This window comes from Anoplopoma fimbria, chromosome 18 (assembly GCF_027596085.1).
Source record: "Anoplopoma fimbria isolate UVic2021 breed Golden Eagle Sablefish chromosome 18, Afim_UVic_2022, whole genome shotgun sequence".
In the NCBI taxonomy this organism is placed as follows: domain Eukaryota; kingdom Metazoa; phylum Chordata; class Actinopteri; order Perciformes; family Anoplopomatidae; genus Anoplopoma; species Anoplopoma fimbria.
This window is the reverse complement of record NC_072466.1, coordinates 7,923,363-7,949,320: the sequence shown is the minus strand read 5'-3', so window position 1 is coordinate 7,949,320 and position 25,958 is coordinate 7,923,363. Positions and strand designations below refer to the sequence as shown.

At 39.7% G+C, this 25,958-nt stretch overlaps 3 protein-coding genes and 1 non-coding gene across 5 annotated transcripts in view; 3 read left to right on the top strand and 1 right to left on the bottom strand.

Moving 5' to 3' along the window:
* Positions 1-44: 44 nt before the first annotated feature.
* On the top strand, positions 45-2,470 carry zgc:153284 (uncharacterized protein LOC751696 homolog). The gene is made up of 3 exons (XM_054618309.1): positions 45-628; positions 827-994; positions 2,381-2,470. The coding sequence occupies exons 1-3, from the start codon at positions 455-457 to the stop codon at positions 2,441-2,443; spliced, it is 405 nt and encodes a 134-aa protein (XP_054474284.1). The 5' UTR covers positions 45-454; the 3' UTR covers positions 2,444-2,470.
* Positions 2,471-3,703: 1,233 nt separating this feature from the next.
* On the top strand, positions 3,704-7,159 carry rps12 (ribosomal protein S12). 2 transcript variants are annotated; one of them, XM_054618406.1, is made up of 7 exons: positions 3,711-3,777; positions 3,903-3,949; positions 4,751-4,783; positions 4,998-5,114; positions 5,298-5,400; positions 5,684-5,785; positions 7,071-7,159. In XM_054618406.1, exons 2-7 carry the CDS (start codon positions 3,936-3,938, stop codon positions 7,131-7,133), a joined length of 432 nt encoding a protein of 143 aa, XP_054474381.1. In that variant the 5' UTR covers positions 3,711-3,777; positions 3,903-3,935; the 3' UTR covers positions 7,134-7,159. The 2 variants fall into 2 exon arrangements, with proteins under 2 accessions (XP_054474382.1, XP_054474381.1); XM_054618407.1 differs by lacking the exon at positions 4,751-4,783 and having other exon boundaries at positions 3,704-3,777.
* Positions 4,827-4,902, top strand: LOC129107653 (small nucleolar RNA SNORD101). The gene has a single exon (XR_008531901.1). It is a non-coding gene; the product is annotated as a small nucleolar RNA SNORD101 (small nucleolar RNA).
* A 1,159-nt stretch (positions 7,160-8,318) lies between the features above and the next one.
* Positions 8,319-25,958, bottom strand: part of eya4 (EYA transcriptional coactivator and phosphatase 4) — a 24,178-nt gene continuing 6,538 nt past the window's right edge. Inside the window, exons 4-19 of the mRNA XM_054618198.1 lie at positions 23,417-23,500; positions 22,746-22,823; positions 22,005-22,071; positions 21,715-21,857; positions 21,065-21,208; positions 20,741-20,823; positions 19,478-19,652; positions 18,170-18,306; positions 17,839-17,922; positions 14,257-14,346; positions 13,741-13,799; positions 13,261-13,421; positions 12,144-12,258; positions 11,849-11,970; positions 9,926-10,026; positions 8,319-8,446 (exon numbers count right to left, since the gene is read on the bottom strand). Coding sequence (XP_054474173.1) covers positions 8,366-8,446; positions 9,926-10,026; positions 11,849-11,970; positions 12,144-12,258; positions 13,261-13,421; positions 13,741-13,799; positions 14,257-14,346; positions 17,839-17,922; positions 18,170-18,306; positions 19,478-19,652; positions 20,741-20,823; positions 21,065-21,208; positions 21,715-21,857; positions 22,005-22,071; positions 22,746-22,823; positions 23,417-23,500 — 1,724 coding nt within the window. The 3' untranslated portion in view covers positions 8,319-8,365. The remainder of the gene's footprint in view (positions 8,447-9,925; positions 10,027-11,848; positions 11,971-12,143; positions 12,259-13,260; positions 13,422-13,740; positions 13,800-14,256; positions 14,347-17,838; positions 17,923-18,169; positions 18,307-19,477; positions 19,653-20,740; positions 20,824-21,064; positions 21,209-21,714; positions 21,858-22,004; positions 22,072-22,745; positions 22,824-23,416; positions 23,501-25,958) is intronic.

Genomic DNA, 25,958 nt, shown 5'->3' with positions numbered 1-25,958 from the left:
AATGGGATGAAACCTACAATACACACCTTCAAATACAGAAAGGAATTCCTAACTTGTGTAAAATCCTTTACATCACAATCATCAGTTATCATCTTAACACAATATTCACAATGTCAAAGCAGCAAAAATTGAATTCAGCCATCAAATATTTGATCATTTACGTCTGTGCTTTTCCTCTCTAAACATCCTCCAAGAAAAAGGCCTGTGTAGTTGAATTAAATGTACCTCTGAAATGTGGTGGAGTTGAAGTACAAAGTAGCACACACTGGAAATAATCAAGTCAACAAGTATCTCTAAATGTGCTTATGTACAGCACTTGAGTATATGTAATTAGTTGCCTTTCACCACTGGTGGTAGTGCTTGTGGGTTTTTGCTTTCACAATTAGTACAGGCAGGCTATACACCTGGAATGGCATGTCACACAAGTGGGTGTGTCCATGCAGGCAGGTAGGCCATGTCCAAACCTGCTCTCCTTGTCTGCTGTTGCTTTAAACCAGCTCCACATACCTGCATTGAGGATACTGGAACACTGTCTCCCTGCATTTGTCTCAATCTGTCTCTGGAAGTTGTTCTTATCGCAGACATGTCGATCAAAGTGTTTTATACCAGCGTAAGCGGTTCCATAAAGGTACAGTATGCAATCTTACTTGCTTCATTCTTTTAATTGTTTTATTATATTGCTAATACATTGGCATATTGGTAACATTTGACAATAGGCATAAGTTATGTTGAATTCAGTATATCATATTGCAGTACAGTTTGTTTCTGTAGACAAACTGCTCACTGTTGACGGTGTATGTAACTTATAAAAGACTGTCCTCTCCAGATAAAGAAACATCAGCAAAAAATCTTTGATGTCCTGGATAGCAAAAAGATCAACTACGAAGCTGTGGACATTGCTCAGGATCCTGAACACAAAGCAGCAATGAGGGAGTTGGCCAAGGACGATTCTGCACTGCCCCCTCAGATATGCAATGGAGAACACTACTGTGGGGTAAATCTCACACATTAACCTGCAAAAGTATAATACGGTGTATTGACAAATACACTTTCTCAAAAGTAATGGAATGTTAATAAAATATTAATCATTTACACACTTAAAGTATAATACGGTGTATTGACAAATACACTTTCTCAAAAGTAATGGAATGTTAATAAAATGTTAATCATTTGCACACTTGCTGCATTTGGAAAGAGGAAAAAATAGTGGTAGTGGTGTAGATACAGCAATTAAATCAATATTTACAGTATATCACACCCACAGGTTTATGCGCACACACACACACACACACACACACACACACACACACACACACACACACACACACACACACGCACGCACGCTATTAACACACAGGTATGTTGGCAAACACCCTATATTCCCCAAAGCCAAACCCCCCCCCCCCCCCCCCACACACACACACACACACAGGCACACACACACACACACACACACACACACACACACACACACACACACACACACACACACACACACACACACACACACAGGCACACACATGCACACACACACTCCAGGTTGCTCAAGGAAGGTTCTGAGTAATTTCATCATTCCATTCAGATTTTGTTTTGTCAGAAAAGCTGTTATGGCTTTAGGCTTGCACCTTTGATCCTTACAGGTTGCAAAAAGGCAGGGTTGGTAACCTTACAAACAGTACGCTAAATTTAAAAAATCATCCAACCGAGAAACCCAGCACAGTGTTGCCAACTCTTTTACGTTGAAAGCAGCTAGCAGCACTGACTCCAGAAGTTGCTTAATCTAGTGAGAAGGTTGCCAAGTCGGCAACAGTGGCATTCCGTCCCTTCAGGCCTCCCTCCAAAGCCATTCATCCATTATAATCATTTTGAACATAAACAACATGGCTATTGTTAGTGCTCACAGCTGTCAAGCTAACAGCTTGTGGAAAACTCATTTCTATCCGAGCAATGAGTGCTCTGGCAGAATACGCAAAGGCAGGCAGGCCTATTACAGTCCTGCGACAGGCAAAGATTTTTTTTTTTTTATTGTTATTTTTTTTTTTTCAGAGCATTTGATTAATTTATTGGTGTCAGGATGTAATCAGAATTTCCTCAAAAATATCAAAACATTTTATAAAGATTACCAACCCTGCCTTTAAGAGGTACAAAGTAAAATGTAGTTACGTATTATTCCCTCAAACATGATAACTTTTAGTTCAGTTTAGTTAGGATAATATAAGATGTACGGCATCGATCTCTACAGTATATAAAGATTAATAAATATTTTAAGATTTGTTTGAATATGAGTATGATAACTACTACTATCTCTCTGTCTCGCTGCATCCACCCTCATCCCCAAATCTCTGAACCTCAATACCTTTTCGATCTCTCTTTCTTTTAGGACTACACAGCATTTGAAATTGCAGTGGAGGATGAAACATTGGATGGATTTCTCAAGCGCTAAAAAGAATTGGGACAGCCATGAGACAACAATAAATCTATAAATGAAGATATAAAAATGTCTGTTTCCTTTCATTCTATTGTCTTACATTAAAGTGAAAGGGCATACCTTCTTTCAGTATAAGGCTTTGGAGTTGTACATCTGCACAGTTTGCATGATTAAATAGAACGCTGCCTGATGCACTCATTAACATGTACAGTATTGTCATGTCTCATTTTTGTAAAAGGCTAGTACAAGTGCTATATATCTGCATATCTTTCAGTGAGCTGAGATCATAGTTACTATGTAATCTGTCTTTATGGAAACACAATAATGTACACATAATGGTTGGGTAACAATTAATATCGTGGCCAGCTAGGGTTTTTCTCTTAGAAGACCTAAACAATTCAAAGTGTTCAACTGTTATTTTATTTATTAACGAATCAGATCAGAGCATCAGCACAGCAACATATCATAGTTGCTCTTATCTGAAAGTGTCACGAAACCTACACACAACCGCACTTAAAGGTTAATGGTATAACCATAGTTGCCCCTAATAGTGACTGGAGTAACCACAAAGTACTTGTAGGTGTGAAAAATGTTTTGCTAAACTCAACGGTAACATTGCAGAGTAAATAGATAATATAATAATAAATAAATAATAATTAAGCCTTTATTAGTCCCACAATGGGGAAATTCGGTTCTCTGCATTTGACCCATCCCGGAGGAGCAGTGGGCTGCAATGAAGCGCCCGGGGAGCAATTTTGGGGTTGGGTGTCTCGCTCAAGGACACCTCGGCATGTTGCCTGTAGAGGGGTTCAAACCACCAACCTTGTGGTTGTGGGTCAAGCGCCACAGCCACCCCATAACCTCCATAAACCTATTATATCGATGCATGCTGGTCGAATATCACACACCTACCACCCAAGTAACACAATATTGAGAAAATAGTTAGCAGACTCACTGTACATATTTTAAAAAGCAATTTTTTGCAAGACTTAATAAAACTATTTGACATAATTTAAATAATAGCTGAAAATGTACATTGATACATTGGAATAGTTAATATTAGTTGGTCTATGTATACTTCTTTTTTTCTGTTGTAAACAATAAAACATTTCCTATTATTTACTTTAGTTTTACTTATTATAATTATTTTACTCTTGTATGCATACATTACATGTATTCATTCATCTCATTATTTCCTAATGTTTTATCTATTTTATTTTAAGCTGAGCGCAGTAACTACAACAGGCAGCACACTGGACGCACATGGCACCGATGGGGCCTTTTACGCTTAAAGCAATGTCGCAAGGATATGACGTCCTCTTTTAACCGCTACCCAAGAGGAGGACAGGGTGCGCTTTTTCCCACTACCGGCACAATCTGATGGATTAATCAAACATCCCAATGTATAAAATCATCTGAGTGAGCTGCTTGTGTTGTATATTGATTATTCTCTCATTTCTGTTCTTTATTGCAGAACTTTAAGTCCACCATCCATCAATAATCAACAATGGCCGAGGAAGGGTGAGCATGACGTTTTTTACTATGCTGCTAACGTTAGCTCACAAATCGGGATTTCTAACTTAACAAAAACGGGTTTAACTTTAAATTGAAAGTGCAAGTGGTGGTGTTAATGAGTCTGTACTCAGGAAATGGTCACTTAATGCCGACAATAACGCATGTGGTGATATTAAAGTTAAGGGTTGCCTGTATTTTCTTTGCATAAGCTAATGCTAACAGACTAGCTTCGCAGAGTTGCATGTAAACTGGGAAACGAGATACGTCATAGCTCCCCGTCTGATGCTACTAAGGTTGCAGCCAGTGATGGATACAACTTGTGGGAAAGTTTAACGTGCATGTGCTCAATGTTTCATGTATTGTAGCAATCTGATTCCCACTGTAAGCACCAACCTTAAGGAACTCAAAGCACTTCAATGTATCAATGTACTAGCCTATGTTACATTTAATTAAACCAGTGTGAAACCAGATGTATCAGTTAAAAGAAATGTGCTTTGCAAGTAATACAAAAAGCACATTATTGTACAAAACTCTTTCTCCTAATGTGTGGTTTTTTTTTTCCCAATGCTGTATGTACATTTGACTGTGAATGTGGCCTAGAATACTAACAATTAAATCACACACCAGGACAAGACAAAGCTTAACTTTTGGTTGATTCAAAAATATGCATTTTTTTTGTTTGTTTTTCAAGCTATACTTGTGTTTTACGAACCTCCTTTTTTATGGAGGGGGATGAAGTAACTATCTTCAACAAAATGTGTAACCTGCTAAATCACTGCCTTGTATTTCCTGCTTTCCAAAACCTAGATTGACCCCCCTCCCCCTCCCCCATATTGAAGGGTGAGCTCTACATAGGCACACACACATTTTAAGAACTCTCTGGCACTTGAATGATGACTACTTTCTTTTGTCGGATACCCCTTCACTCTACAATGAGTGAGATCCTCTGTCTGACAATGCTGGAAGCTCTGCTGGAATCCACAATTATTATTTTTTTTTGTTGTTGCCCATTTTGGCAAATTTTAAACTTTTCTCTCTACCTATTTTTTGATAGCGTCCCAACTGGAGGTGTGATGGATGTCAACACGGCTCTCCCTGAAGTGCTCAAGACCGCACTAATCCACGATGGCCTGGCCCGTGGTATCCGTGAGGCTGCCAAGGCCCTGGACAAGTAGGTTTAATTAATTTCCGTCATCAACATTTGATGAATGGGTCATTTCTCTTAATGGGTGTATCACTGCCTGCCATTGTTACCCGATTTTCATCTGAGATGTACCTTTTTTAAATTTTGACATGCGCAAATGCCAGTTAAGCCCCCAGGGCAATAATTCAACAATTCATTGTTCTTTTGCAGGCGTCAAGCCCATCTCTGCGCCCTTGCAGGCAACTGTGATGAGCCCACATACGTCAAGCTGGTGGAAGCCCTCTGTGCTGAGCATCAGATCAACCTGATAAAGGTAGAGAGCTTGCTCCCACACACCTAATCCACATGTTAAAATGAAAAATATCTGAAGTCATGAAGTAGTTATGTTATACATCAAGACTTGTTGTGTCTGGTGCACTGAAAGTTAAAGTTAGCATGTGGTGTCATGTACTTCTGTATCACTAATGATTTGGCTCCCTCTACTGAATACTGTGAAGAGATTGCCACTGTTACCCAGTTTCTGTCTAAGATTCAGCTAAGAGTACCCCCGGGGAATGACACAAGTATAAGACAATGCTGTCTTAACTTTTATTCAGGTTGATGACAACAAGAAGCTCGGCGAGTGGGTCGGCCTGTGCAAGATCGACCGTGAGGGCAAACCCCGCAAGATTGTGGGCTGCAGCTGTGTCGTGGTCAAGGTAAATTATGCTTTGTTTACAAGAGACTTTATATTTGGCCTTCATTCAAGCCAGAAACTCAATGGAAGTGACTTGGCTCAATACATATTGCTGTTTAGTAGATGCATTAAGACTCTACGAGATCTGCCAGTCAAGTGCAGCTGCTGTGCTTTGTGCCATGCAGCTGGTGTTGATAACGCTTGGCTATATAACTGCCAGGGTACGAGCCCCGTCGTCTACCTGTGATGTCTGGGGTCCCTAAGAATGGCTACAAATAGTAACATGATTGACAAGTCATCAGTTATTTGTTTCTTCAAAACGATGCTGTGTGGGCTAAATTGGTGATATCAACATGCATCTCTTTAGATCTCTAGTTTCTAAATATATTATTAGGTCTGAGTTTGGGGGAATGTGTAAGATGATGCAAAATGTTTTATTTGATTTTATTGTGGGAGTTTTCTCTCCTAAATGTGGGAACAAGCAGATGATGCATACACTGTATTCCAGTATGCTTTGTTTTTCTTCTAAAAGTAGAGAAACTTTAAGGGAAGTTTAATGGGAAAATCAAGAGTTTGATTATTAATACAGAGAACTGGTGATGTCAGAAGTGTTGCTCAACTTGGTGTCATTTAGAGCAGAGCCTGGAAGGTCTTGTTTTTCAGGCTGACGGATAATTGACTTAAAGATATTTGAGCGTTAATATAAACTAATGCCCCATATTATTAAGAAAAGATTTGGTTTGCCAACATATGTCAAATGTTACAGATAAACAATTATATAATTGAAATAACACTTGTCGCTCCTTAAGTGGACAACGTTGAGGCGGCAGTTTCTAGATAAATGTTTTAAAGTTTCTTTTGTAGTGTTTTTTTCCTTTTTTTCTTTTAAACTCTTAGGATCGCTTGGGTACACATTTTGTCAGTCTCGTGCACATGAACGCTAAAGTGCCACTGAATAGTAGCGTTAAAGTTCTAACTTATGCTGCAATGTGCGATCATGTAAATAATGCTGTACTGTAAGTGTGTGTGCATATTTTTTATGGGGAAGGAAATGCACTAGACATGTTTTTAGACCCCAAGGATTCTCAGTGTGTTAGTGAGTTAGCTTTTGATACCAAAAAAATAAAAAGGGCCCCCATTTAAAAACTTTTTTTAAAAGATAACCTCGAAAGAATTTTTGACAAATCTGCTGACGTTGTGGCTGACATACACAGCTTAACTGACCAGTAATATCACCAGGGCTGTGAATTAATGCTTAGTCGGGTCTCTACCCTGCTCATCTCAAACTCTTATTTTTCTGTCTACAGGACTATGGCAAGGAGTCTCAAGCCAAGGATGTGATTGAGGAATACTTTAAAGGAAAGAAGTAAAATGTCAATAAAAAGTGGAAATAGAAGCAGTTGTCTGAAGTGTTCCCTTTTTTTTCCTCTTGGAATATTTAATTGTCAAACTGACATTGTGGTCTGTTTAAATGTTACTATTTCAGCCGGCCTGCTGAACTTACGATTTGAAGACTGCAGTTCATGGGAGTAAACACACTCCAAAACAGTTTCCACTGAGAGGATTTGAGCTCAAATTGTAGAGAAAAGATTTGTGGGATGTTTACACCATGACTATGAAAATATGTCTGGGTGTTTCAGACTTATAAAATGTGTTTTACAGGAAACCAGGCATTTTTAGTAATATGCAGCACATTGCATTTATTTGTGGTTATAATCTAAACTTTGATCAGTTTTAGAATATCATTAGGAAAGACAAGATGCATGGGTCATTTGGATAAGTTCTCCTTTATATCTACATACATAGACATTTCTGAATAAAGAAAAGACATTCAAACACATTAAGGCACAACACATCATGACGCACATCCTCAATTCCCCCCCGCCCAAACAATTACAAAAATTCAGAGGGAAAAAAAACAAAGACCCCAAACATTGATTTTCCTTTCCTTGACAAAAAAAACATACACCACTGCCCCTTAAGTTTATTGTAAATAATTTACACAAGTTTCTGATGCAGACTGCGTTGTGTTGTGATTATAATATCACCAGGAAGAAAACACTTACAAAAAAAAGCAGCTGTTATTCCCATCACACATTATGCCTGTACAGAAAAGCCCTTGTTTCAAGACAGTTCGTCCGAGGTGACCCACAACAGGCCTGATACTAGTCTGTGTGTATCCGAACAAACTAAACATCAAGAAGTTGCTCAAGAAATATCCTCCCAGGCCAAGGGAAGTCTTAAGCCTTCACAGGCTTTCAGTCAGCTATAGCTGCAAGGACGGTAGATGGATTTGGGGGGGGCAGGGGGTGGGGGATTTCACAGCGGCCTGTTCCCAGCATTGCAACCTCGGGGGGGGGCTGAGCTTGGTACTTGAGTCATATCTCAACCCCACTGTTCGTTTCTTTACCACCTTTCACATCTCCTTTTGCTTCTTAAGACCGTTCAGAGTTTTGTCAGAGACAAACAAAAAAAAAAAAAAAAAAAAAAAAAAAATCACAAAAACAGTTGCAGTGTATTGTTTGTTCTTAAATAGTTGTACAAAAGAAGGGGGCTGACCATGTCTGCGGTAACATTGCATGAGTCCATATTGCTATTATAGTTACAGGTACTCAAACTCCAGTGCTTGGTGTAGTGCCAGCAGGTCAGAGTGACTGGATATCCTCCAGAAAGGCATGTTGTGCTGTGGAGGGAACACAAATCATTAGAAACCAGCAAGTGCAGTTTTTTCGTAGCTGCACACCTCCACCTTAAGTCATGCGAGCTACACTACAGTAGCTTGTAGCTGCTCGCCTCGCAAAAGCACTGCAAACAAAACCCATGCAATCCAAGGCTTAAAGGAAGAGTTGAGCATTTTGGGGAAAAAGACGTAACGTCTTTCGTGTTAATTTAGATGAGATGATCTATATATCACTCGCATGTGCAGTTCCATAAGGCTTCAGCCAGCAGCCATTAGCTTAGCATTGAAACTGGAAATGAGAAAACAGCTAGCTGTGCTCTATTCAAAGCTAGACAATTAACCTAAAAGTTACTTGAAAGCTCACTAATGTGATCATTTTTAATCTTTAAAAAGGGTGATAACTAGGGTGACTTCAATGACAAATAGCTCCTTGTAAAACTTCCAATTGTTTTCCCACTGCTGTTTTTGTTTTAATTAAATGATTTATAGTCTGTATTATTGAGCTATAAAGAAGCAGAATATCTTATGTTAGCTTGGGACAGGCTAGTTGTTTCCCTGTTTCCAGCCTTCATGCTAGGCTAGGCTAACTGGTTGCAGCATTATGTTGAAGGGACAGTATAAATCTTGTCATCTAAACTCAGCAAGAAAGCGCTTACGCATATTTCCCATAACGTCAAACTGTTCCTTTAACAATCCCAGCACCCAGCATAATGAATGAAACCCAAAGCTGGAGAAGAGATGGGATTTATATTCACACATTGAGGAAATATGTCCTAGTATATCAATGCTTACTATGTTTTTGTTGTGATAGAACTACTTTTCTATCACATCAACTACAGTATCAATGAAAACTAAGACTCCATAGACACCACAGGATTAAAAAAAAGAAGAGTATGATTGCTAAATAATTGCTAAATGAATGAGATTGTTCAAAGCTTAATCACTGGGTACATTTTTGTCAAATGCAAAACAAATCAAGTTGAGTCAGGAAGTATAAGATACAATTAAGCTGCATGTGGCTCATCAATTTGGTAAATTTGACTTTAAAGAGTAGGTGGAAAATGTACCTACATTATCCAAGCCCCAATTTCAAATCTTCACCCTAACAGTTGCAATCATAAGTCTCCCGTCACTCCATTAAAAAAATAAAATAAAATAAACAACAGCAAGTAGAAAAGAAAAAAAGTAAACGACCAAAACAAATCCTCTACAGCAAAGAAAGGCAGGCTTCTTCCAATCAGAGCTCACACTGTGTGGAGAAGGCGGGGGTCACGGTGAGGTTGCGTGTCCATTACCTTTTTGGCCGCCTGCTCCTCTTCCACACCGTCCCCAATTACAACATACACTACTTTCCTGCCAAACCTTTGCATTATGCGTTCAAAGCAACTCTCTTTTCCTGCGAAAAAAACAAATAAACAAGGGGGAGGAAGGAGGGGGGGGTCACAAGGTCAGAGGGGTCAAAGTTCAGCAGTCGTTGTTTACCTGGCTGGCCGCATGCTCTTCATCCTTCCCATCGCCAACCACAACATATGTAATGTTAGTGCCAAAGCGGGAGACTATACGCTCAAAACAGCTCTCCTTGCCTGGAGACAAACAAATGGCTTTCACAGGTTTTTTCTTTATATTTTTGGATTGAAATAAAACACATGAAGATGCAAAGCTGTGGGCATCAAGGGTGAAGGAGAGGAGGCTGTCTCACACACACACACACACACACACACACACACACACACACACACACACACACACACACACACACACACACTCACTAACAAAACGGCATTGTCCTGTAACATATATCTCCCTGATTAATCCAGACACCCACATGGTGCTTCTTGATATGTACTTCTATATAAACAATTTGGTTGCCACAACAACTCAAAACACAACACAACATAACATACAAATGCATATAAAGTAGTTCCAAGTGCAAAATAATGTCTCCATGAGCTTCTGGGTTATGACATTTGACCTGAAACAGTTTTAAATCCCTGGAAATTTACCACGGATACTATATTTCTACGTGAATTTGAATAAAGGCCCTGCAGGGGTTGAACTGAGTAAAACATAAGCTCATAAACACACATATATGATTTTGAGGTTTTTTTCCGTATCGTTTGCGCTACATCGTTGTAACCAACCGTAGAATAAACCTGTGATTAAACATAAAGACCCTGCACACCCACACAGGTGTTTTCAATCATTCTGGCTGATTAGACTTCTACTCAGGTAGAAAGTGGGTGGAGCTATGCTGGAGTCACGTGAGGTCACTAAACTTCATGAACCAATAAGAATGATGCATGTTTAACTTTCCCCCACCATAATGAACATCTAACAGGACAGTCCGAGAGATGTCAATCAAGCACAGGCTTTAGAAAAAGGTCTAATTAGGCTAATTAAGTGAAAACACCTGTGTGGTGGGTGAACCATGGGTGTGTGTTCTTTATCTGCATCCTCCTTAAGGCTAACTTGTAAACATTTTATTTTTCTGCACTGTTGTACAGCAGCTCTATCAGTGATAATTTATAGCAATTATAAAAAAAAAGTGCACTCCAGCACAATTTTAATTACCTAAAGTTATTTAGTGTTTTTATTAAAAAACGCCATGTCACTTTGGGATTGAAATTTGCAATTTAAAGATACAGTTTGACCCTAAAAATACAAAAAAAATTAATTTCACATGGCTTTATTATATTAGCTGTATGTAAAAAAAAAAAAACTGAAACATATTGTGATCAGTCTTAAGTCATAAACGCCCCATGTTACAAGTAATGCCTCTCAGGGTCTCTGTTTCACAGTGCATTCATGTAAGTACTATAAAGTTGTTTAAATTACACAGAAATATCACATAACCCTGAATCAAAACATATTATACTAACAGTTACTGTAATACTATTGTATTAATATACAAGAGGGAGCACTGAATAAGAGAGAAGGATGTATTGTGACGTTATCATAGTATTATAATAGTAACTTTTATTTACAAATTTAATTTATAAAGCTTCTACTACTATTATATACTTCTACTACGATATCCTCTTGCTCAAGGTGAAAGTGTGTGTCTGTTTGGCCAAAGTGTAACCAGCATGATCTATTGATTTAATGTGAACTGGGTTCAGTTACACACACAGGGTGTAAAATAAAACATACTGTAACTGAAACATTCCCAAGCAGCCGTTCAGTGAACCTGAGCCCAACTAAAGCAACTGGTTAAATATCAAAACAAGGAACAGGATATAGGTAACATATGGAGTAGTTGAAGAAACATCAAAAATAATGAACAACCAACAAAACACATGTGACCTTTGCACCGTTAAAATACCACAAGTGGAACAATAGTCGGTTAATAAAAAAATCACGGTCATTGATCATTTCCATCAATTTTGAGATTATTGTGTGTCTTACCTATTTTTGTTGCACTGTAAATGTTCTCGACGGGGAAAACCGATCCCAGACTATACAAGAGAACTTTAGCCAGCGCTGGTATGAGCTGCGTTGTGGTCACCAACACGTTTACACAGTTACTCCTGTGGGGCAGACACAGAGAGCAGACCTTCTTATGTCAGAGTGGGCGAAGGGATAGATGAAGGATCGATAGAGGGATTAATGGACCATGAGTTCATTTGCATTATTTGGTTCCCACGCTCTAAATCTTGAATAGTCTCTGCGAAAGAAAGGACCCATCTAACAAAAGAGTCACCTGGAGCTGATGATGGACAGAGACTTGAGTGCGTGGGTGAGCCAGGAGTCGGTCAGAGCCTCCACCTCCGCTCTGAGCTGCAGCCAGGCGTCTCTTTTAGCAGGACCCAGCAGACCTAAGACACAGCACGGCTTTATTAAACCCTCAAAGCATCACACACACACACACACACACACACACACACACACACACACACACACACACACACACACACACACACACACACACACACACACACACACACACAGGCTAAAAGCACCAAAAGGTAAAGACACAATAAGCAAAGTCCACTTGGGTTTGATTTATATGTATTTATATTTTTATGTGGGCCTTTAACGTAATATCACATATGGGCTTTACAAACTATAATGATGAGGTTTTAATTTAAATGGTGCTTAAAAGTGAAATGTCTTTAGTTGTTCATAGCTGCATTTACAGGTGCCTTAATGTCTTACAGTCTAAATACTGTTTTAGAATAGTTTGCACTATAGCATAAATAAATGTTAGGAGGAAATCTAGGTATACATTTTTATTTCTGGCATGAAATTGTTTAAATAAAAACAATAACAATTGGGGATCTACTAAAATAAAGACCCAACAGCAGATTTGATATTTATATCTGCTTTCACAAACCCATATAGATCAAAAAAAGATATAAATCGCTATATATAGTAGTTTGCTGTTTTTATAAAGAATGACTGAATTCTTTGTTTGAATTAAAATAAAATGTACAGCATGCATATTCTGTATTCTGTGTCCTCTAATAGGTATTAATTTAATTCTTGCCCCCAGAATGTGGCTTCCAATTCCAATTTTCGCTTTTTTTTTAATAATAAAAAAAAGGTTTCCTAAATCTCAGTTTTCAGCTAAAGCATCATACATTTACCATTATTATTTTATTATAACTATTATACACTGTAGCTGCTGTCCAGAATATATGGAAAACACTATGAAACAAGCCAATTATTTTGCTACATTAATCTTTTCAGACACAATTTTAATCTGTGATCTTTAATCTGGATGACATTTTACACGTTCAAATAAACAAAACCTCCCTCTCTCTATCACCCTCTGTTCTATTCTCGGTGTCCAGCAAACTCCAGTCAGATTGGCTTACCCCCCACATTGTTTTTGTACGTGCTATACATCTCTTTGACTCGTCGGTAGCGGAAGGCCAATTTCCTCATCCAGTCGACCCCGCCGCGGACACCCGTAGCCAGGCACAAGTTGGCGCTGGTTGCAGCTGCATGGAAGCCATCAGTTGCAAAACTGTAAGTACTGTCAATAATAATGATATATTTTATTTGAAGAATCACCTTTGGAAAAAGATCAAATGGTTATTTAATTTTTTCAGTACTATGACCATAACTGCCGGTGTGTGTTTAAAAGGATGCAATTCATTACAACCTTTAAAATGCAAACATATAGTAAGAAATGAATATATTTTACTGTTACTTTTTTTACATGATATATTACAATAAAAAGGAGCCAAACAACAGAAAAAAATACTGTAATTATTACCCTATGGAATTCAATAACTTCAACCATTTTAACACAATACTTATTATTTAAACAGTGCGCATTGTTAAATCCTCACCTTAAGTCCTGGCCATTGTCGTCTGATGACACATCATCAATATGTACCTGATCACATTCCTGTGCACACACACATTCACAAAAAAACACAAATAAGATTAAAAAGACCATTTATTCCATGCAGGGAAATTCAAGCGTCACAGCATCAGAAGTACGAGAACAGATGGGTATACTGTAAGCTATATTGAGACAAATAAAGTCACAAATGACCTCTGTATAGAAATAGGTTTACAATGTATTCATGTTGGCAATTTATTTATCCATTTATCATACAAACAATTATAACAAGACAGCATGCACTAAAATTAGAATATAAACATGGTGCAGCCCAGACAGTAAGTGGTATGATACACCACTTTACACCACTAGAGGGTAGTACAGTAGTACTAGTAGTAGTATTTAAGTGCTTTATGTCGTGCTCTGTGCAAAATTTGATTTATGTGCAAGAAATCGCCGAGTCTTGCAAAATGCCCTTTACAATCTGTGTATTTTTACATCAGTGTGACGTGTGTCTCACCTCCAGGTCATTAAAGAATAAGTGTGTGTCAGCCAAGTTGAAGATCATCTCTTCCATCCTCAGACCCAGCGTTACTGCCATAGGAGGGTCCTAATTGAAGAGGAAAATAACAAAATCATTAACATTATGACATAAGCTTTATGAAAAACTATCTGAGAGACGTCACCTCCTTCTGTCCCCAAAAAACGTTTCTGTTTTGAAAGAAATCCTACTTCTTCCAAATTCACACCCCATGCCCGACACCCCCACTTTTAGATTTGGTTCGCTCCACTCATCACAGCAGATGCTGACAGACAGGTTGCACTTGTTCTGTCCCATCAACATTCCTTATACTCGGTGCTGGTGGGCTGTTTGTAGGGGGGGGTGAGAGTAAGAGTGTTTTGACTTCATGCGTGTGTTGCAAAGGGAGACGCTTCGGAGTGTATGCGGTATGTGAATGGTTTGTGTGTGTGTGTGTATGTGTGAGCTGGGGGCTCAGCTGCAAAAACCATCATCTGTGATAGGTCAGCAAGGGACGACAGCTTGCCGCACGATTCGCTGACGCCGTCAGACGACCAGAATAGAAAGAGACTAACAGGAAGGAGAGTGAAAGTGAGCGAGGCACACAGGCAAAGAAAGTGTTGAGCTCTCTCCAGAACTTGAGAGCTGCTAATAGTGATAGCAGCAATTTTGACTGTATTTCTTTTCCTGCTTCCCTGTCAATCACAGAGACAAGAGGCACTTATGTCTCTCAGGTAATGATTACGTTGGCAGCCAACCAAGGTGAGAGTCACTGACATCAGTGTGTGTCGAAACACTCATGGCTGAAAAGTGTTTATTTCCTTTGAGCAGTTGAATTTGGCTGTTGCTTTGGGCTCCATAAATGCTGAGGTTGCTTTTTTTTTTGTAATATTTTGCCAGACAACTTCAATCAATCACAGAGAATTTTAAATACTTCTTCGTCCTGGCAAAGGTAGCCTCAAACAATTCCACTCTCCACCTCTGCTGTTATCATTTGAACGCTGGAAACTCAACACCTCATGATCATTATAAGAACTCTGTGTGTATTTATGTATATTTATTAAAAAAGTGAAACATAATTTTAGCGCAGACATACCCTTAAAGCCCGTATGAGAAGGGTACTTAGGTCTTGTGGTTGCTATGTCAACAGTGTAAACACTATTTTGGGCGAGGTGTGAACAGACACAGCTGCCACTACATTTCTTGAGAGCAGCAACAGCAAATGAGGTGAACAAATGATCTTACAATTATTTTTAATAAAAAAACACGGCACAACATCAGCGGTAACATGAAAGCTTATTTGAGCTATTCACATTTCTTTTATCATTTGTTTGCAAGTCAAGAGAATTATTTTCTACTTCAGCAAAGACTCAAATTGTGATATTATAATCCTAAACTTTACCCTAACTGTAAATTAAGTTTACACCCTTAACTGTAAATGCCTTTTGTCCCCAAAAGGAAGGCGAGTCCCCACAATGTGACTGTATAATCAGATTTATTTCACCACAAATTGAGTAAAACAAATACACACACATCCCTGTGCTTCTATCTTTGTGAGTCCACTAACTGGCATAATGCATTCCTCAGCCCTTTACCCTAACCTTCACCATCACAACTAAATGCCTAACCTAAACCTCAAACAGGCCTTTGAAGAAGTGAGGATCAGCCAAAATGTCCTCAAATTAAAAAACGCCCTCATTCTGAAGGTTATAAAAATCCTAACAAAGACAGATGTACAAGTACCCAAGTTCTTCCCATTAAATACCAATCGCCAAACATTAAATTCAACGACTGCAGAGCCGTACATCGGTGCCCACATCCCCTATCTGTAAAATGCTGGGCTCCTATGGCTCTATGTGAGTCTGGCTCCAAATGGTGTGTGTGTGCCGTGCCAGCTTTTTCTTTGACTGCCAAACGAGAATATCAGAATGGACTCTGCGGGCTGAAGAGTAGGAAGCAGAGCCTGTACAGGCAGGCTGGTGGCTGCACTGGTGCCCACAGGAAACGACATCACCCAATAAAAAATCTGTAGCCTAGGCCACATAGGATGATCCCAGATCAGAGCCAAGAACTATTCAAATAAAGGAAACTATAAACAGTGAAGCTGGTAGGTGGGAAGGTGGGCCACCAAATAAGTTAAAAATTAAGACTGAAATAAACATGTGTGCAAGTAAGAAAATTGCATGTTAAATTATGATTAAACTAATGTAAGCAATAGAAATGTTAAATTCATTTCAATGTATTTCTTATATATATATATAGCACATTTAAATAGTTTTTTAGATGTGGTCATCATCAGAATTTACCATTACATTCCTGAACATCCTGAACTCCAGACACATGAATACATATACAAACAAATAAATACAATACAAGGACACCAAGTAACAGGTATAATCATTCCATTCAAAAGCCACCAGTGGTTAAAAGACATAAAGACATGTATTCCTATGTTTCCAAAAACAAGAGGAATACCTTGTGTCACTTTGTGTTGGCTCAGTCTTAATGGGCCTTAATGATTAAATATTTGACTCAATCAATCAACATTTAAATTTGTACATAAAGGAACATTTGAACAAGCCAGCATATTGGCATAATACTCTTTTTAGAGTTGAATTTAATGTCATACTGCAGACTTTAACTTTAGACTCGGAGCAGCTGCTGTAAACCAGCGCCAAAAGGAGACAAGACCACTAAGTCATTAGCGTACATCAGATGGTTAATAAGATTCCCCCCATACATCCTGTCTTACACTCTTTTAACCTTTTAGAAAAGATCATCCATATATAGATTCAAAAAAACAGGTAACAGTTCCATTTAATAAAATCTGCATAAGAGTGAAATTTAGAGGTAAAACCACCACACATAAAAACAGTAGGAATAAAAAAAAATTCCGCAATATATATTTCTTTCAGCCCTTTCTGCCACACTGTCTACAGCCGCAACGACCTCCACCAATCACAGGGCATGGTATAGCCTGTTTGTAGCCTGTGAGGCAAAGCCCAGGGCAACAGAAAGCCCACGCAGCTTTCACTGCTAGAGTACCTCAGAGTTATTGCTTTGAGCTCAAGGTAATAACTGAAAGTGAAAAAGAAAAGGGTTTGAGCAACATTATCAACTCCTCCCTTGTCTCGTTTGGATGCTGGCAGCTGGACAGTCAGAGTTAAATGTTTAGAGAGCAGATTAAACTGAAACTGCAAAAGTGAGGAGGACATGTCCCCCCTATTACCAGGGAGAATTATACACTTGTCTGTAAATGCTTTCTTGGGTCAGTTCGTAACAGGATTACATATCATCTCTCCAAGCTTCGAAAGTGCAGAAGTTGTAGCCTGTCTTCAAGGGTTTGAGTTATAAATCCACCATTTGGCCAATTGTTGTATTTAAAAGAAAAGCTGGAGCAGCCAGTGTGAAGATTCATCAGCCTTTATTTAATCAAAACCAGAAGGATGTAATCCCAGCTATACTTTTGGATTCCACTTTGGCAGACAGAAAGAAAGTGAATGGATATATTGAGATAGTGAAGGGTGTCTATAGAGATTAAAACATAATAATAACAGACAGCCAGTGGAGGCGGGATCTTACCTTGCCATATTTCTGTGCGTAGGAGCCCGTGAGCAGAGAGTGGAAGACGATTATTGTCTCGTCCAGATCCCACACAAACACCCTCTGGAGAGCAAAACAAAAGAGACCATGAAAGACTGTTATGTCCATCTTTTTTAGCCCACATGTACATTCATGCTCAACAGGACAGGGACACGGGTGGTCCCGCTATCTATCAGCCTCTCCTCTGTTGTTTTGTGACTCCAGAGAACAGAGAGGATGACGATCAACGGGATATCGCATCCATTGAGATTTAAATGGAATATTCAATAAGTAAGTGCTCAGGCGAGTGGGTGTTTCTTTGGTCCCTTACCTCCAGGTCACTATCAGGGGGAGGGGAGGGGTTGTTCTTGCGGCCCCTGCCCCGGGACTTGGACCCCCCACTCCGGCAGGCTCGGTCATCCAGCTCTTTGATGGGCGTGGAGGGGCTCTGCACTGTATCAAAGTCCCCTGAGAGTGTATGCAAACACAGGCAGGGATAAACATTTGAAACATTTTGAATTTACGAATGATCAAATGTCTGTCTTGAGCTGCACAAGCAATCACAAACTGTATTTTTGCTGCATTAAAGCAACAGTAATGATGTGGTTTGGGCTGATCCCACAGGTGTTTTGGAGTATCCACTCCAGGAAAAGCGATAACTCAGACTTTGTACAGTAATAAACCATCTTGTCAGGTTTAATAATTCACAGTAATTGGCACAGCAGATCAACTTCAAGACTACCAATGGACCTAAACAAAAGCACCAATGGTACTCGGACTGATTCATGATAACATGCAATGTAAAGATTTAACAGAGGAGGGGGCAGATGGAGCTGTGCAATAAATTAAAAGGTAATCTGATGCTTTTTTTTTTTTTTTTTTTTTGCAAAGATACAAAATTCTGCAGGAGCATGCATACATGTGAGCACACACATTCCTCCTAATGCCATATGGTCCCACTGCTGCGTGGTAACCAGAACCAGACTCTAAGCTTCGGCTCTCATATTGTTATGTCTCAATCAGGGAGAGAGGGAGAGACCGAGAGAGAGGGGGAGGATGAAGACGCAAAAATACACAAAGAATATGTGAGCGACAAAAACAAAACAAAACAAACACAGATACCAACTGTAAATCCAAGAGGAGAGAAAAAAAAATTGTGAGAAAAGCAACAAGAAGGAAAGTGCCAGTGACAGGAAGAATGATAACCTACTTTAATTAGGCTACCTGAATTACAGCCAAGATAAATTAAAGGAAAAATGTAAAATATTTCTGTATTTCTGTACACGTGTTCACTTTCTTATTTCGTCTTCTTTGCTCTTTCTCTGACCTGTCTACAAAGGTGCAATATTTAACATAAACTCACTCTAATCAAAGCCTCTGAGGCTAATGTAAACATGTGCCGATCCTCCAATTAGCGAGTACGATGCCAGGTAACTATGACAACAGTCTGAAGTTACTTCCTGTGCTTCATCATGGGTGGAAGAGAGTTTTGAACTCAGTTACCCAAACTGTGGTATTTTTCTACTGGAAAACAAGATTGTGGAGCCAGTTTGAAGGAGCGGTGTGGAACCTGACATTTGTTTGCATATTTTATGAACTGTGGTGGAGTGTTGATAATCCGCGTCTTTAAAATACAAACCTGGGTGAAGTTCAGCAGCCTGTCCGGTCATGGCAGGAGCGGGATCCTGCAGCTGGTAAGCCGCCGTGGAGCCTGTGCCATCCACGCTGTTGGAGGTCATATAAGTCCCGTAAGTGGAGGCGGAATAATACTGGGCATACTGGTTTTGGCCAAACGTCGTATATGAGGGATAATCCTGCAGAGAATAACATGAATTATGAGCTCACAAGAGGGCAAAGACAAAAAAAAAGTGGAAAATTGAGATGTTTCACTTGTCTTGAGAGGTTCAAACTGACTTTTGAAGAGATTTTACAAGTGTTCCTTCTCATTTCTCTAATCTTTTATTCCCTCGGATCTGTAGTTTATATGTCCAAAAAAACTAAAGCCTTGTGTTGCTGCTTTTTACTGTCCTGGTGGAGATGGGTGCTTTTATGAGTCAGCGCTCTAAACCTGTCACTACGTCCATCACCACAAGTCCCTTATAAAGTGGAGCACACCACATGAATGCACACACACATGCACAGTTGGTGTGTAGGCATAAAAGTGTGTATGCAAGCATGCACATTCACACATACTGTATACACACAGACTTGCTGTCTATCAGTCTCTCTCTCCCTTTCTGTCTCTCTCTCTCACACACACACACACACACACACACACACACACACACACACACACACACACACACACACACACACACACACACACACACACACACACACCGAACACACACTTTATACACATTATATTCCCCTTAAGCCACCCACACAAGCCAAACCTTGACTTTTCTCCCTCTAAACAGCAACATCTATCATAGTGGACCATTAAAATCCCCTTTAAGCATTTTACTACCACAATACAATTCATCACTTGGACACAGAGAAATATTCAGAACAAAACAGTCTTTCACAAAGATTCATTGTCTGTTTCTCTCGTAAGTTTGTTGCAAGTTCACATTGTAATTAGATTTCTGTTTCTTGAAAGAGGAAACATTGTGTGGGAGCCTGACTGGGAAACCACTTCTGATCTCAAATACTATCGCAACTGCATCGTACAAAATCTTCACCTTTAGTTTGAGCCAGCAGAATGAGGAAACTGACATTCACTCAGAGCAAACATGTAGCACGGTTGATCTGTTCTGGAAAGAACTCCCTTAGGAAATGGGCTTTCTTATTGGGCCTGGGAAAATGTTACTTGAGCTAACTTTCAGCTGTACCAGCAGTTCAGGTTTAAACTTAAAGACATATACACAGACACACATACAGTATATAGACTCTGAGGTACCTGCTGTGTGGCAGTGTAGTTGGCGGGGTTGGACACTGAGTTGTTGGTGGCGTAGAGGCCTGAGGAAGGGGTGAAACTGGAACCTTGGGACAAAAAGAAGAGGATGGATTAGACAGAGAAAATGCAGAAAAGCAAAATGGAAACAGAAAACAATTATGCCAAAGTCATAGCATTGAAAGGTAAGTTCTTTTTCTGCTAGAATATAAAAAATCCTGAGGATATTTCCTTCATTTTCAACAGGAAATAATGCAAAATAATTGCGATTGGAGTGACAATAGAGGCATGAAAAGCTTAATTGTTTGATAGTATATGTTTCCAACTGACCTGGCATCTGATAGGGCGAGTATGCAGTCTGACCGGGCTGAGGTGTGGTGAAGCCGGGGCTGTAGCTGAGGCCTGTCTGCAGAGGAGACTGACTCTGAGCCAGGCCGCTCTCCGTCTTTATGCCTGGCAGCATCACACCGAGGTCTGTGACAACAACAACAACAAAAACAACATTACATTGTGTTTGCATACGTTACAGCCTCAGAAATCTGTACTGTTAAAACAGATAAAGATTAACAGAATTTATTTTCTTGAAACTACATGTCTTAGGTCATCATAAATGTTTATGCCATTTTATGGTTTTGGCTTAAATGATCTTACTTTGTTATGCTTGTAAGAGTGGAAATATTGAATTTGAAACACTGAGTATTTTTATGTTTTTACTTGCGTATTATAAAGCCAATTAAAGTCAAACAATAAACTATAACAACTAAAGGTTGAATTCTGGGGTCTTGTCCATTTATAATCACACAGAAAACACTTGACAATGTTCTCCTATCTAAAAGTATTTTAGGTTTAGTACATTACAAATATGTTTTCGGTCACACTTTTTCTTCTTCACTTGGACACTTTTATGCAGGGGATTATAAAATAAATGTGTTTGTTAGTGCAGCCACTGTGTGTCTTTGTAAATGTGGGTTTGTTTATACCATAGGAGGACAGTCCGTATGCCTGTCCTGTCTGGGAGTAAGCGGTGTAGACGGACGACTGCTGCATGCTGCTGAACTGGGGTTGACCGGCGTACGTGGGCATGGGTGGGGCTGCCGGCGTGGAGAGAATGTGAGGATAGGGCCTGGGAGAGGAGAGGGATGAGAGGTGAGGTAGATACAAGACAGATGACGGCAGAATAGGACGGTAAAGATAAAGTATAGGAGACGGCATGCTGATAAGGATTCTTAGAAAGCAGCTTCTGTTGTGTAAAAAAAAAAGCCAGACTTACTTTGATGGGTAGAGCGGAGGGGAGTACTGGTGTGCTGAACGAGGGCTGTACCCGCTGCTGGTGATTACTAAAAAAAGCACAATAATCAAAAACAACAAGGTTATGGATGGTGTCAACTCAAATCCTCTGTTTCCTTTCACATTTAACAAAACCACCCCTGAACAAAACAGTTCAACTCCTCGGGCTTGTCCGAGTTGAAACGCTGTTCAAGTAAACATAACTTGAAGCATTTTCAATGGAGAGGAGCCAAGTTCTTTCCTTTAAGAGATCACTGTAGTCCATGAAACCCTTACGGCGGGCCTCATAGTAAAACACAATGTCTGTTTGTGGTCATTGAGATGTCAGAGCTCAATACTGACAAATGCCCCGCTGCTTCTGAACCCTCACTGTGTGTTGCTTAATGGTTTTGTGTCTCAGTGTGTATGTGTTTTTGCAGCGTGGGGGAGCACGAGGTCATGTGTGAGTCTAAAAAAAAAGGGACAAGTGTAAAAATGTCTCTCGCTCTCTCTCATCCCTCTGCCAGCGTTTGATGACGCAATCCAAGGACAGGCAATACTTCATGGGATTAAAGCTTTCAGCGGGTCCAGCCGGAATGGATGAGGGTGTTTGTTTGTTCGTATGAGGTAAAAAAAAAGACTGATATAGAACTGGCTAGTACAGAGACATGTGAATTTGTTTTTTCCTCTTGATGGGGAAATAGTACGTGAGTGCATTTCTGTTGGGCAGATGTGTGTGTGTTACCTGAGCCTGCATACGTGTCCAGTGCTGTGTCGCCTGTCGTAGTGACTGTATCGCTGTTGTTCATAGGCTCTGTTTTCACTTTAGGAAGGCAGAGAAGATCAGTGTTAGGGGAGGCCAGGAGTCAAGTACCATCAAACACACACACAAACACACGCACACAAAAAACTACCATGCATTTCCAGTATGGGAGCAAATGCTGTGTGTAGGGTTCCCACTATAATTGATAGAACATTTCCCAGCTTTTAAAAGACTTTAACCAATTCAAAACACCACCATGACCTAAAAGTTTCATTCCTCCTCGACATTTTAAATGTTTGGTAATGATCAAATTAAAAAATACAATCATACAAGGTGATGCTTTAACAAAATTCCCTAATACAGCCTTACTTCCCCAATACAATTTATCAAACTCCCCAGCTTTATATAAAATTCTTAACTAGTAGGAACCCTGCAACAATGTAAAAACTCCACACACACTGTGATAAATCCAATGGGATCCAAAGAGCAGGGAACACTGCACAGCAAAAGAAAAATCACTGCAATTCTGGAACAAAAAAAATAAGACCATCAGATCTCGAACCAGCCTTAACTATAGAAAACCCATTCCTTTTGCATTTAAAGTAATACTGTATGACCACTGGCCTTGGATTCACACACATGCACCTCTGTACCATAGTCCTTGGAGCTGGGGGCGGGGGGCGGGCTGCTGCAGCCCAACAGCCAATCAGCCGTGTTTAGAACTGTCATGTTTTCACCTAAAGGGGTGCAAGGTGGGAAGGTGGTGAGGACACGACACACTGAGAACCAGATGCCAGTCTCAGGTACTGTATAAGGGACATAGTGTTGATTATTTTAAAAAGTACACATTTGTATTGTAAAAAAGGTATTGAAATTGTTTGACATTTTGGGAAATATGTTAGATTTCTCTCTTTCCAAGAGTTACATGAGAACGTCAATTCCACTCTCATATCTGTACGCTAAATATGACGCTAGAGCCAGTAATTGTTAGCTTAGCTTAGCTTAAAAAATGGATGTAGAGGGAAACAGTCTGGCTCTACCCAAATGTAAAACATCTGCCTACTAGCATCTCTGAAGCACCTCATTAACTTCAGGTAGCCAGGCAACCAGCAGAGACTACAATGAGTCACTATGCCATGCCCAAGATATATAATTCCATAACTTGGTGTTTCTACGCTCTGGTTTTCGTGCAGATTTAACAGTCAAGAGACAGATTTCTTAGTGAGCTTAGAAGGGCTGGTAGGCTGGTTTTGTTACATACGGGCAGAGCCAATGCTAGCTGTTTCCCTCTGTTGTGAGTCTTTATGCTAAGCTAAGCTAAGCTAAGAATCTCCTAGCACTAGCTTCACATTTAAACCTGCAATAACTGATTTTTTTGACCACTTTGGCAGCAGAAACAAGCTCTAAACACAACTTTGACATATTGTTACCTTATAGAGGTAAAAATGTGTGGAGTCATGTTTCTGGCCACCTGACAAAGTTCAAAATTCTCTCTCCTTTAAACTGTTTAGCTCTGTTCTCCATCAACTCCAGAAGGAAATATCTGGCTTGTAAGATGTTAAATGCTCCACGTTGTTCACAAGCTAGTTGCTAACTCTGTCTGCCTTCTGTTTGGTGCTGAGCAGGTAGCGTACAGTTGTTTTTTGGAGTTATTACACAATAAACAGCTGCCTGCTGTGGCAGGAAACTACGCTAATGAGTGAAGCAAAACAGTTGAGCTGAAAGACGCTGAAATGCACCATAATGAAGATGGATGCAAAGTTGGATGCTAATTATCTGCAGATTAGTCCCACCTTTCACATACAAGTAGTTATGTGATCCTTCCTAAATATAAACATATTGATGATAGCCACTTTAACAGAGAGGGAGACTCTCGACCCAGCAATAAAGCATATTTCCCAAAGTATTTTTAAAAGACACCTGTTATCCACCATAACATCTTCCATGCTGTTTTATTAAGGCACTTTTCTTGTTTCTCTCTTAACATGATTTAAACTCATCATCAGTGACCATCTGAGAACTCCATTTAATTCAACTTCATTTATCCCCTCAGGGAGCAATACAACCCATCGGACAAGCCCTAATGAAGACAAATGAGTTGCTATGGAGATGGCCTGAGCTCTGGCTGATGTCAGGTGAGGGGAATGTTGGGTATGTAGTTTGTTTTGGCTTTGAGCGTGTAGTCCCGGCTTTGTCTGCTTAAACCATTAACTGTGAGCTCATCAGAAATGATTTAACTTGCTCTAATATGGTCTGAATGCACCGTTGAGTCCACTCTGAGCTATTTCGGTGACGGTGTGTGTGTGTGTTGACACATCAAGTTGACTAAAATGCAGTATCTCACTTTTTCCATTACATTAGTTTCCATTGCCTGTTAAATCAGCAATAGATCAGAGGATTGCCCTCACCAAAGGCACTTACATCAAGTGCTATTACATCAAACTGCTGTGTCAAAAACATATTGCAGAAAGAGGCACAAAGAGATGAGGAGATCAAGGGTGACCGTAGAAAAAAAGATGAGAAGAGAGAAACAGAGGAAAAATAAGAAAAAAAGAGGGAAGACAGAGAGGAGAGCGTTTACTGATGTTGACATCTAAGAGAGCTGTGATGCTTAAATGCTCTTGTAGAGTTTCCAGCGGATTTTCAACTTTTACACACCCACCCACACCCACACACACACACACACACACACACACATATAGGCTACACACACTTTGCTAAGCGGTTAGCAGAGAAGAGCAGAAGTGCTTCATCGTGTGTTTACACACATTCTCCAGTGGTTTACTCAACTCCTCGAGCCAGCGCACGGTGTGTATGTGTGTGTGTGCGATTACATGTGCATGTCTCCTACCGTCTCTATAAATTCCTTTAAAAAGTACTTATCTGTGCATGTTGAAAATCTTTCTGAATGATGATTTTGCAATGTGTTTCGTTAAAATGATTACACTCATCAGCTTTTTGGCTCAAAGTGATTTACAGTATGCACTTTGAATCTCTGCTGGAGCAGGAGCTCGATATCATCCACACTTCTAAATCTCTCCCAGATATAACAATGACCAGCATGTATAATACAGGTACTTAGACTTTAAATATTGTCTTATTAAGTTTGAAAAATTAGACATAAATTGCTGCTAGCATGACATGTCGACATGTTCACAAAGACTCTGAAGTCCTGACTTCACAGACATCACTCAC